We start from the raw sequence: 12,361 nt of genomic DNA on the forward strand, positions 1-12,361 counted from the left end.
CTAATTTTTTTTCAGCTGGTTTAATTTTTACTAAAAAAACTCTTCCAAACTAATACTGAGTCACTTCAAATATTTCTCAGAGAATTAAATGGAAATCTAATAAACTCGGTGAGAGGTATTTTTAGACAGCTTTATTGAGGTGTGATTTACATACCGTGAAATCCTCCCACTCTGAGCAGTTGCAGCGATCCGCCCACCGCTGGTGGTTTCAGTGAATTTGCTCAGTTGTGCAATCCTCGCTGCCATCCAGTTTTAGAACCTTTCCGTCACCTCTGGTGCCCTTGCTGTCACTTCCTCGTCCCACTGCAGCCTCGGCTCCTGCAGCTCTGTTGGAACTGCCTTTTCTGGACATTCACACAGGGATCCACAGCAGGGGGTCTGGGCTCCTCAGCGGTCTCATGCTGGGTGGCGCGTGGCAGCTGTCACCCCGCAGCTTCACGCCCTCTGTGGAGAGATCGCCCTCGGTGTGCCCCTTCTCTTCTGGGGACAGGCGAGTTTCCTGCGGCTCCCAGGAGACCTGCCGGGGATGCCCACATGCAGGGCCCCAGCACACGGCTGCCGTTCCTCTCAAGCTGATAGAAAGGACTGGAGTGGCAGGGCCACGTGGTAAAGTTCCACCTTACATTTGAAGAAATCGGCTACACATTATGAGACGTCCCTGCGCCCTGTCCACACCAGCTGCCCCAGCCCTTCCAGGCACGGCCAGCCCCGTGGGCGTGCAGCGAGACCCCGGCTTTGCAAGGTGTAAAGCTGCTTCTGTATCTCCTCTGTACAAAGATCAGGCCGTGCTTGCCTATGTCCTACTGGGATTCTTTCCCTTCCTTCTTTCCTTTTTTTGTCTCGCTTTCCCCTCTCTCCCTCCCTTCCTTTTCTCCCTTCCTTCCTCCCTTTCTTCCTTCTTTCCTTTCTCCTTAGTACGGGGGTTGGAATCCAGGGCCTTGTATATGCCAGCAAGTGCCCAGTCACTGAGCCACATCCCCAGCTCTTTAAATTAATTAATTAGTTAATTAATTATTTTTGGTGCTGGGAATCAAACTCAGAGCGTTGTGTTTGCCAGGCTGGCACTGTGCTACTGAGCTATACCCCCAGCCTCAATTATTTTTTTTTTAAAAGGAGGAGAGGTGTAATTTCAAGCAAAAAAAAATTTTTTGGTAGAGTCTTGCAAAATTGGCCAGACAGGCTTCAACTTGTAATCGTCCTGCCTCAGCCTCTCAGAGTGCTAACATTACAGATATGTACCAGCACTCCCAGCTTTTAAAAAAAATATTTATGTTGGGCATGGTGGCATACTCTTATAATCCCAGTACTCTGGGAGGCTGAGGCAAGAGGACTGCAGGTTTGAGTCCAGCTTGGACAACTTGGCACCTAGTTGAGACTCTGTCTCAAAATCAGAAATAAAAGGGCTGGGGGTGTAGCTTAGTGCAAAGACCCCAGATTCAATCCCCTGTTTCACATACACATTAGAAAAAATGTGGTAACAGATGCATACCATGAAACTTACCATTTAACCACTTCCAATTATGTATTTGTCTTACTTCTGAGTTGCAAGTGTCCTTTATAGATTCTAAATATGAGTCCTGTATTACATAGCCAGTTTGCAAATGTTTTCTCCCAATTTTTGTTCCCTTAGCCAGGCTGCTGAAGCACAGAATGTTTCCTGGGGCGAGTGCGGTTGATGCTCTCGTCATAGATCCTGCCTTTGCTGTTGCTTTGGAGAACTCGGTCCACCTCCTGGCCACAGGGCTTCCCGTTTCGCTTTGGTATTATAGCTCCACCTCGTTCACATAGGTCTTCAGTTGTGGATTAACCAGTGGTCAGCTTGTAACCCCCAACTGAACTGAGTCAAATGGGGCTGGGTGTGGAGGCCCCACCTGAGGACTGTTGCCAGCAGCATAAAAGGAGAACTGGAGGGGAAGACGGTGCTGTTGATTCTCCTGGAGAAGCTTGTTGCGCTGGCTTTCCTGGTATGAACTCTGCTGTTCTCATCCTTGGAGGAGCTCGAGCCCTCAATGTCACTGGGGATGGCTGTGGTTCTTTTTGGGGGAGCTCTGGTCCTTACTTGGAATGTCGCTTTTTGGCTCCAGTGCAGATCCCTCAGCCTGCTGGCACAGATCCTTCATCCCTGCTGGTGCAGACTTTCTAGCTTCCACCACTGACCTTTGGGCCTCCCCAGTGCAGATCCTTGATACAGACTTGCATGAGACATTGTCATGGGCTCCAGGCCTCTAGTTGGACTCATGCAGTATATTGCCACAGGATCCAGGCCCTCAGCTGGATTCTTTGGGTCTCTAGTGCGTGGGCAGATCTCCTGCACTCTTTGCATTTGACTCTTTGGGTGAATATTATAAAATAATCCTGTAAATTATGTGTCCTGTATTATATCTTTTCCCTTGTTAGCCTTAACTACAACAGCAGTTCATTTTGAGCTCATTTTTATGAATGGCGGAGGTGAGGGTCTAAACTCATTTTCTTCCCTGTGGATATCTAATGGCTGTAGCAACATTTGTTGACAAGACCATGCCTTTCCCCACTAGATACCTTGGCACCTTTGTCAAAACTCAGTTGATAGCTGGGCACACTGATATACCTCTATAACCTCAGCTATTCAGGAGGCTGAGTCAGGAGGATTGCAAGTTCACAGGGCAAATGAGCAAGACCTTGGCCCTCCCTCTCCCCAAGAAAAGGGCTGAGAATGTAACTCAGTGGCATGTGTGAGACCCTGTGTTAAACCTCCAACATACACACAACAGCTGACCACACACGGAGAGCCTGTTCCTGGACTCTCCATGGATCTACGTATCAATCTTTATGCCAGTACCACTCCCTTTGTTACTATAGCTTTGTAGGAAAATTTTAAAGTTTAAAAATATCAGGCCAACTTCCATCCTTTTGAAATGCTTTGGCTGTCCTGGATCCTTTACATTTCACATAAATTGTATGGCCAGGCTGCTAATTTCTACAAGAAAGAAGTCTTTCCAAACTTCAAGGAGACTTCAGTATCACCCTCACAATGGTACAGAGTCTTCCAGCCCATGAATGTCTGGCGTTCCTCATTTAGCCCTTTAGCATCTCTTGGAAGTACTACATAGTCGTCAGTGTGCTAGTCTTGAATTACTTTTGTTAAACTTTTTGGTAAGTATTTTTATTATTTTTGATGCCGTTGTCAACAGAATTGAGTTCTCAGTGTCATTTCTGGCTCGCTCATGGCTAATGTGCAGACATGCAGTTGATTTTTTGTGTATTGTTCCTGGTCCTGGAGCCCCCTGACCTCACTTACCAGCAGCAAATGCAGAAGTGGTTGGCTTCTGTTGGAGGAAAAGGGAACCCAGGTAACTGGAAAGTACCAGGAAAATGACAGAGAAAAGCTTAGGGAAGGGATCTCATGAGCTTTCAACCTGAGTTCACCTCTCAGTGGATCTACCTTGGTCAATCCTACTTAGCATATCAAATATTCTGATGGGTGGACCTCCCCTCAGGCCCTGTGTGTCTGTTTGGTGCATGGAGAGCCCAGGCCTGGATGCAACAACAAAGCACTGAAAACTGTGTGGACGTGGCAACCATATCCAACAGGAGACCCCAACAAGAACGTCAGTGTTCTGCATGGGGCCTGGAGCCTCCTAACAGAATACTCAAAATGTCCAGAACAGATACAAAAATCACCAGACATATGAAGAACGTGGAAAATTCACATCAACAGACACAATGATGTGGGGACAGATATCTGAAACAGCCAACAAGGACTTTCGAGAGCTCTCATAAAAATGCTTGAACCAGTGATTACAAGTAGTCTCGACAATGACTCAACAAAGAAACAGAAGATCCAAAGGGAAACTTTAGAACGTAAAATACAGTAGCAAAGAGAAAACATCTCGCTGGAAGGGTTCAGCATCAGGTTGGACACAAGAGGAGAAAGAACCAATTAACTCATTTTTAGTACCGGGAATTGAACTCATGACCTTGCGCTTGCCAGGCAGGCGCTTGTGCCACTGGGCTGTATCCCCAGCAAGAACCAATTAATTCAAAGACAGATCAACAGAGAGGAGGAAAACAAGGATTTAAAAAGTCTTCTCTCCGAATGCCTGCTCTCTCCTGTTCTTGTTTCATTCTCTGGCCAGAACATTCAGCGCTGTGCTGTTGGAAGGCACCATCCCGCCTTGTTCCTGGTGTTGGGGGCGTGTCTCTGCAGTCCTCCAGGAGTATGGTGTTAGCGGTGTTAGCGGTGTTAGCGGAGGGCCTCTCTCGAGTGGCCCTTATCCTGTTGAGTGGTTCCCCTTGCTTCCTAGTTAATTAAGCATTTTTATCATGAAGACTGTTGAAGGCACCACAGGAGTTGGTGAGAAGGCAGGAAGAGCACCACAAGCTCGAGGTCAGCAAACTACACAGCAAGACCCTATCTCAAAAAAACAGGAACAGATTTTAATTGTAACCATCCCAAGACCGTCCCACTGAACCCCTTCCCCAGACCTTTTTTATTTTGAGACAGTCTCTTTGAGTCACCGAATTGCCCAGACTGGGCTTAAATTTTCAGTCCTCCTGCCCCAGCCTCTGAGTGCTGAGATTACAGGTGTGTACCCCTGCACCTGATGAATGTACTCGATTTTAGTGTTTATGCCTCCTCACCTTTCCTGGGCAGGGACTGTGTCTATTTTGGCTGCTAAGGGCATGGGGACTCAGCCACGCCAGAGGGGTGAATCTGCCACCTCCATGCTCCAGCTCCTGACCGGTCCCAGCCCTGACAGCAGCGGCCCCTTGTCCCGGATCACCGAGGCAAAATGCTGGTTCTTTCTCCACCCCTGCATCCAGGATACTGATGCCCCGCCCACTGACCCTTCTGCCCGAACAGCTCCAACGCCCCTCCCAGTCTGTGCAGCAAAGCCTCCTCTGAGGTTCCCGGGACCCCTCCCATCCGCCCACCTCCCTGGAGTCTGTTCTGGGCCCAGCTTCACCCCACCTGGCATCACTTACTTACTCAGCCTCTTCGCGGTTGGTCTGCCCGGCAGAGGCCGGTGCCTGGGAGGACAACCCGGGAAACGCTCAGGCCCCAGCAGCAGGGCCTCTGCTCTGCCCAGTGGGAGCTCAGCCTGTGCCTAAGGAGTGAAGGAGGACGGGGACATCCGAGGGCTTGCACAGGAAGAGTACAGGTCTGGAGTGAACCCTGCCTTCCGATGGTGACCGTGCCATCCCTGCGTCTGTCCCCAAGCCGGGCCCGGCTCCTTAGCACTTTCCTCCTGGGCAGGTGTGGTATGTGCAGGAGGGCAATGTCTTGGCCCAGGCAGTGGGACAGGCTGTGGGGCCTGGCTGGCTCCCAGAATCCTGAGCATTGATGGGATCCGCTCGGAGCTGGATGCTACGGCCACTTGGTGGCAGCACTCAAGCATCCTCCAGCTGGTGCCTCTCCTCTCAGCAGGACGGTGGGGAGCCGGAGGGGCATAGGCCCCAGTTTCCCTCTATGGGACAGCAGGACAATGGTGAAGTCAAAAGGAGCCCTTCCCCCGGCGCATCTCTCACCCCAGATCGGGCTCTGGCCATGGCCTGGGTGCCCCTCTGTGGCCAGGAGGCAGGAGTGGAGCTCGGGCCCAGCCCTCACCTCCCACCCCTTGGGCCTGGGCTAGGAGGAGAGATTGTGAGCACAGGGGTTCCCATGGCGGTGGCACAGCCCCGCTACCCACCCCCAGCCTGATCCAGCACCCCAGCCTGCCTCTTCAGCCCCTTGCCTGGCCCAGATGCCACACCCTGAGGGGACCCCAGTCCTGTATGGGGACCCTTGGAAGGGGATATCACACCATGTGACACTGACCCCAACTGACTTCAAGTCCACTATGGGGACCCTCCTCCCCACGAGTCCCAAGGTGCCCCATGTTTTGGGAGAGGCCTGGACCCCTCGGCATCCCACACACCCCCACGGGGGTCATGGCGAGTAGTGAGTGTCTTGGGCCCCAGCGTGGTGGGGGCTGCATTGCTGTCTATGGCAGGCCTCATGTCTGGCCACTGTCCCTCTGGGGTCCTTACCCCCAGCCTCAACCCTATTCTAACTGGCACAGCTGAACCCCATGCCCACCCCTGGGGCCCCCACCCCACAGTTCCAGATCTCTGTCCTCCTAGCAAGAGAAGTCAGGTGACAGGGTCCACTGGGGGAGAGGAGCTGTAGCCCTGCACCCCCAGCAGGTCAGCAGAAGGAGGGGTGGTTCGGGCCCAGGCTGGGGTTACAGAGTGTGGAGATGACTGCAGTGATAGCCCAGGCCTGTCCTTGTCACAGCAGTGAAGTGGACACTCTCAGGGGCAGATCAGACCTCAGTGAAGGTCCCTGAGGGCCATGCTGGGCAGCCCTGGCCTTCGGCCCTCCAGTGAGCTGCTTGATGGCTTCCATGAATTTTAGCCTGGTCCACCCAGACCTCATGGCGACAAGGAGCAGCTGCCACCCTGCTAGTGCAGGAGAGGAGACCCCCGCTGACCCCGACCCCAGGCTCAAGAAGCGTGGACCTTGGGAGAAGGCTGGGGGAAATGCTCCAGATGGATAATGCCGCTTTCTGTGGGTCTTCCAGGCGGGCACATAGGAAAATAAGTCAGGTCTGTCCCTGCATTGGGTCTGTGGAGAGGGTGCAGGGGTGGCTGCCCTGAGCCCTGTGTTAGTATGTGTCACTGTGGGCAGCCAGGCCTTCCTGCAGCTGCCTCTGCCAAGGGAGGCCACCATGCCCTGTGGGGGCATTGAGGGGTGTGGCCGAGGACCTCAGGCCCATGGGGTGTCCTGGGCCTGGGCAGGTCTGGGGCTGTGGATGGAACTCCCACCCTCCATGTGGATAGCGGTACCCGCTTCTCAGCCAGACAAAAACATGGACTCTGATTGAGGCAGAGGGAAGAGAGGAACCAGGCTGGGGGGCGTGCAGCCCTGTGGGTTGGAAGCAGGGGACCAGGCTGGTATGAGCAGTCGACATCACCCACGCCCAGAGACTCCACTCTCCTGGCAGCCTGAGGGCCACAGCCCTCTGCCCAGCCTCCTTCCACTCAGCCACACCACTGCAGAGCTGGATCCTAGGTCCTCCACCTGCACTGCCAGCAAATGGGCACCAGGCTGCAGCACCTCAGAAGGGAGAGCCTAGTGCCAGCCTCTGGCCAGGTCCAAGGTGACAGGCAGCCAGGGCCCCACACTGGTCCAGGGGAGACCCTGTGTCAGAGCAGGGGCTCTTGATGGCTCCCAGCGACCACACCGAGGAGAGCCAAGGAAGCAGGGCCCAGAGGTCCACTCACACCAACACCCTACTCATGAGGCTCAGACCAGAGCCATCCCAACCATGCTATCCTAGGGCCACAAGAAGGGGATGCAGGTGACCTGGGGTGGCCATGGGACAGGGCCCTGTGTGCCTGGGGGCTGGGGTGCGGCTCTGTCTAGTTGCATTTCTGTTGCTATCACAGAACAGGCAGACAGGGAAACTTACAAAGAACAGAGGTTTACTTGGCTCGAGGTTCTGGGGGCTGCAAGGTCAGAGCACGGCCAGTGCCTGAGCTCCTGGTGGCCTCTGCGCTGTGTCAGAACTGCAGAGGGTGTTGCATGGCCACACTGGGGAGTGTGCAGGGGCCACCCCGAGATGGCCCAGAGACAGGAAAGGATCTACCCATCACAGGCCCTGAGGAGTCCCACCCTCCACCCCTGCCCTCAGGACCAGTGTGCACCCGTGAGCTCCCGAGGACACATTCCAGCCACCACAGCCCTCCTAGGGCCCAGAAAGCGGGCCCTGGTCACCCTGAGGATGCCCTGCCCAGGGTCGACGCCAGCCACCCGGCACCTAGAGCCAGAGATGCCTAGGCTCTGCCCACGTCCGTGTCTTCGGGTGGACCTTCCTGCCTGGCCCACTGACCACCATGGTCAGGGGTCTAGCGCTCAGGGTCCCGAGGAGTCCCCCTTGGGTAACCCCTCCCCCCACCAGGGGTGTAAGGGGCCAGGATCAACACAGCCAGACTTGCTGAACACAAGAGCGCATAGATGAGCCGAGATCTCGTGGGGACCGCTGGGGCCGGGGCCAGGGCGACCACCAGTGAGGAGGGGCTTTTCCCGGGCTGTGGTGTCCGGGACGGGGACAGGCACTGCGACAGGGACCAGGGACAAGGACAAGAACATGAGCAGAGCGAGGCCAGGGCCAGGCGGGGACTGGGACGCATGCCCTACGGAACACCACGGTGGAGACTGCAATTTCTCTAAAATAGCTCTGGGTACAGGGCCTGAGTCCAGGAGCAGCTGCCGAGGGCCAGGGCCGAGGGCTGTTTGCGTTCCCGCCACGGTCCTCCTCAGGGAGTCTCGAGCCGCACAAAGCAGGAGCCCTGCAGGATGGCGGCGGAGAAGGAGCTGCAGCGCTTGCAGGGCCTCATGCTTGCAGGTGAGCGGCGACACACAAGGCACTGGGTGGGATTGCTTGTGGGGCCTGCGGGGAGAGGGTGCTCAGGCACAGGGGCACGTGAGACCGCGCCCCCTGCCCCCATCATCACGTGGAGACCACGCCCACCCGGGCCCGGGTGTCCCCCTCCGCCACCGCTTCCCCCAACCGCGCCTGACTGCCCCCACCGGTTCCTGCGACCGCAAGGGCCCTGACCACGTCCACGCACCACCCGCAAAATCACCCACCACGCCCACTGCAGTGGAGTCACGCCGCCACGCCTAGCGTGCTGCACCCAAGCCACGCCCACCGAGCACAAAGGCCGCGCCTACCTGTGGCCACGCCCACTGATCGCCCCGCCCCCTCAGAGTCCCGCCTGGTCCAGGCCACTCACCTGTCCCGCTAGGACTTCTGCCCACCCACCCCTGCAGACTCGAGCCTGGGGTGGGGCGTCGTGCTTGGTGAAGGCGTGGGAACTGAGGAGCTCCCCCACCCCGTGCCCCTCTGCCTGCCTCCCACTTACAGGCCCGGACTGTCCCAGGTGGGCGGGGCACGGTGCTGCTTTGTCAGACACAGCTGCAACCAGAGCACAGCACCCATCCACCCAGCTGGGAGGCCGCGGCAGGAGGACTCCGCAGACAGAGAATGCAGGCGGGTGGGGACCCGCCACGCACCAGCCCCTGGCAGCCTCTCCCCATATGTCCAGTGGTTCACCCCGGAGGACCCAGCGTCCCTGGGCACTGACACCCCTCCCCAAGGTGGGAGGCACACAGCAGCCGGCAGATATGGGTGGAGGTCCTGTGCCACACTCCTGGCCCACGTGCTGCCTGAAGCCACGTTTGCCCAGGCTACAGGCCCAAGGGCGGGCCAGGGGCCCTGTGCACCCATGCACCAGGGCCAAAAAGAGGGTGTCCCTCTGCACCAGGCCAGGGATCAGGACTGAAGGGGACAGTCTCGGATCTTGCTGAGAGAGACGGAGTTGTGGGGGCCGTGTGCAGAGCACAGGGGGCAGCATCAAGCCCTTGGGAGGGAGGCACCGGTGGGTCCAGACCCAGTGTAGGCCCAGCACATGGACAGCACCTCAGCTGGCAAAACAGTAAGGCAAGATAGGCCCAGGCAGGGCAGGGTGCCCGCGGGGCATCCAGGGTGTGGGGGACGGGGCGCACCCGGCTGGGGGAGGCCTCCACCCCCAGTAAGCAGCCCCCAAGGGGCTATTCCTGCCATGCAAGGGCGAGCCAGGAGCTCACAGTCCACACCCTGCCACTCCTCTGTGCCGAGCACAGGGGGAGAAATCCCAGAGGAGCCGGACCCAGGCAGCCCGGGACTAGTTTCCTGAGCGCCAGCCTGTGGGTTTGGGGGTGCCTGGCCTCCTCCTCCTTCTCCGCTAGGAAGGAGCACAGAGTCCCCCTGATTAATGTTTTTAAATTGAGCAGTTTATATTAAAATACAAAGCAGCAGACAGAGCACAGTCAAAGACTTCACCTAGTAGAATCACCAGATCATCAGACAAAACACAAACAGCCAAATTTCAAATACAGTGTAGAAAGTACTGGCGAGGGAAAGAAACTGTAAAGGGTGACCACATGCTTCCTTTTCTCTTTTTGGCGCTGTGCTTTCTGGGCTGCAACCTCTCAGGGCACCACAGAAGCCCTGGGGCTGACACAGCCCAGCACTCCTCCCTGTGCCCACGAAGGTCGGCCCCATCAGAACCTGCGGGAACCCGGGCGGGAGCCCGACCTGCCTACCCACGGTGCAGGGCAGACACTCTGGCTCTGCGCCCCGCGCCCTCAGCACTAGCGAGACACGAGCACCATTGGCCCTTGTCCAATGGAGGGAATTGCTGCCCAGGACCATTTTGTTGCTCTTTGCACTCGCTGAGGCCCCCAGCCTGCCCTGTGCCCCGCTGGAGGACATGGCCTGGCCGCCCTTCCTGAGCCCAACACAAAGACAGAGGTGAGGCTCTGCAGGGTTACCTGGTGCTGCGGGCAGCCCATTCAGCGTGCCAGTCACCATCCTCAGGCTCCGTGGCACAGGCACCAGGGGCTGCACCTGGGGTGGGTTCAGGTCCAGTTGTCGGGCCGGCTGGGCATTGGCCAGGATTCTCCTCAGGTTCACAGAGTCCATGTGCTGCCAGCTGCAGGCAGGGTGTGCTGGCCTCCCATCGGGCTCAGCATGGCCCCGTCTCGCTCCACAGCCCCTCTCAGCCATGGTGGGCCACGGGGGCACAGGCTCCTTCCTGTCCACCAGGGTCCTGTCCTGTGGCACGAGCATTCGAGGGGGTCCGCCTGCCAGGTCCAGCACGGCCGAGGGGTGTGGCACTTTAAGCACCTGAGCCTCCGGGAGCGACGCCAGGATGTTGACGGTGGGAATGGGCGGCATCTGCCTCTTGGCCCTCCTCATGCCGACACCTTCCACGCAGAGGTCGGACACGCTGAAAGGTGGCAGCTCCACGGCAGGCTGGGAGGGAGGGCACAGCTCAGGGACACCCCAGGTGCTGTTTTGAGGTCAGAGGTCCCTCTTCAGGCCCAAACCGGCTGGGCCTGCCTGGAGGCCTCGTGACCCCAACAACCTCCACCCCATCCAATCCCATCTTGGTGCTGAGGACTGCCAGCACCATGGCGGCTGACGTTGCCAAGAAGACATTGGAAGAAGCTATAAGAACGCCACAAGAAGAGTGGAGAGAGACGGGCCCTGAATTAATTCCTAGGAAACCTGCCGGCCTTTTCCAGACATGAGTGCTCCTCCCCGCTTTGTATAACCCCACTTCCTGTCTTCACCCTGTTTCAGGGTTCCACAGTTCTGAGCGGGGAAAGGGCCCAGCTTGGGCTTGGAAATCGGTAACAAACCCAGCACCTCTCTGGGCACAGGGCCGGGCTCCCAGGCAGGAGTCCCGGGGCAAAGACCTCATCACCTCGTGCCTGGCCTGCTGGAAAGTTCAGAGAGGAGCATCTCGGAACCCCCCACAGGGCTGCAAGGAACCACACACTCGGCCTGGGGCCCAGGGACTGGGCAGTCAAAGCTCAGACCCCAGGTGTCCAGCCGTGAACCCTTCCCTCAGTGCACACGAGGAGGCTGAGACAGGGAGTGAGGACAGCCCACGCCTGCAGGTGTCTGCGCCCAGCCTGAGCCAGGAGCAGGATCCGCGTCCAAGGTTCCAGAAGGGCAGGTGGCCTGCAGCTCCATCTGGCTCCCATGGCCCCAGAGGCGGAGCTGTCTGCGGCCACCAACTCATGTGGGGGCACAAAGCTCACAGCTGCCCTCTCACCTGCCGCCACAGCAGCTCGAAGTTGCCGATGTCGCAGGTGCGGTCGAGCTTGCGGTCCACCACAACCTTGATGGTGTCCTCCTGCACCTGGGTGCACAGCTGGGCTGTGACGGGCGTGGACGGGTGCATGGTGGGGCTGGAGTTGATCTCGATCAGCCAGGGCTTGAAGTCTCGGCCCAGCACGAAGTCAGCGCCGTAGAGCTCAAAGCTGTTCCTGCGCGGCTCCACGTGGGCCTGGGCCACCTTCATGGCGTGGGTGACAGCCCTCTTCATGGACGGGTAGATGAGGCTGCCCCACACGGCCCCGCGGCCCCGGCCCTGCAGGTACTCCTGGAACCGTGCACTGCTCCACATGTTGTGGCCGGGCAGCAGCGGGCTGCGCCCCTTGTCGTTCTGGAGGTGCTTCTGGATGGCATTGTTGCACAAGTGGATGGCGCTGTGGGCAGAGCGTCTGTAAGGCCGGCAGTACTAGTGCCGTTGTCCCTGCGGGCACCCTTACTGGGGCTAGCAGGAGGGGCTCAAGCTGTGACCCCGAGGATGGTACAGGGAGGAGGGAGCCCACCTGTCCAGGGCTACACATGGGTGTCAGTGTAGTGACTTCCCTGCCTTGGTGTCCCGACCTGCTCACGCCAGAGGGGGCACCAGCCCTCGAAGGGCTGATCAAGAAAGATGAGGTGACAGTCACCTCATGGGAATTTCCACTTAATTTATTTATACTCTTGCCTTGTTC

The 12,361-nt window shown here is 57.4% G+C and overlaps 1 protein-coding gene across 1 annotated transcript in view; it reads right to left on the bottom strand.

The window, feature by feature from the left end:
* Positions 1 to 8,173: 8,173 nt before the first annotated feature.
* Positions 8,174 to 12,361, bottom strand: part of Ttll8 (tubulin tyrosine ligase-like family member 8) — a 33,274-nt gene continuing 29,086 nt past the window's right edge. The window contains exons 12-14 of the mRNA XM_013511673.1: positions 11,632 to 12,067; positions 10,340 to 10,823; positions 8,174 to 8,414 (exon numbers count right to left, since the gene is read on the bottom strand). Of these exons, the coding sequence (XP_013367127.1) occupies positions 8,281 to 8,414; positions 10,340 to 10,823; positions 11,632 to 12,067 (1,054 nt within the window). The 3' untranslated portion in view covers positions 8,174 to 8,280. The remainder of the gene's footprint in view (positions 8,415 to 10,339; positions 10,824 to 11,631; positions 12,068 to 12,361) is intronic.

This window comes from Chinchilla lanigera, unplaced genomic scaffold (genome assembly GCF_000276665.1).
Source record: "Chinchilla lanigera isolate Chin_1 unplaced genomic scaffold, ChiLan1.0 scaffold00012, whole genome shotgun sequence".
NCBI classification, from domain to species: domain Eukaryota; kingdom Metazoa; phylum Chordata; class Mammalia; order Rodentia; family Chinchillidae; genus Chinchilla; species Chinchilla lanigera.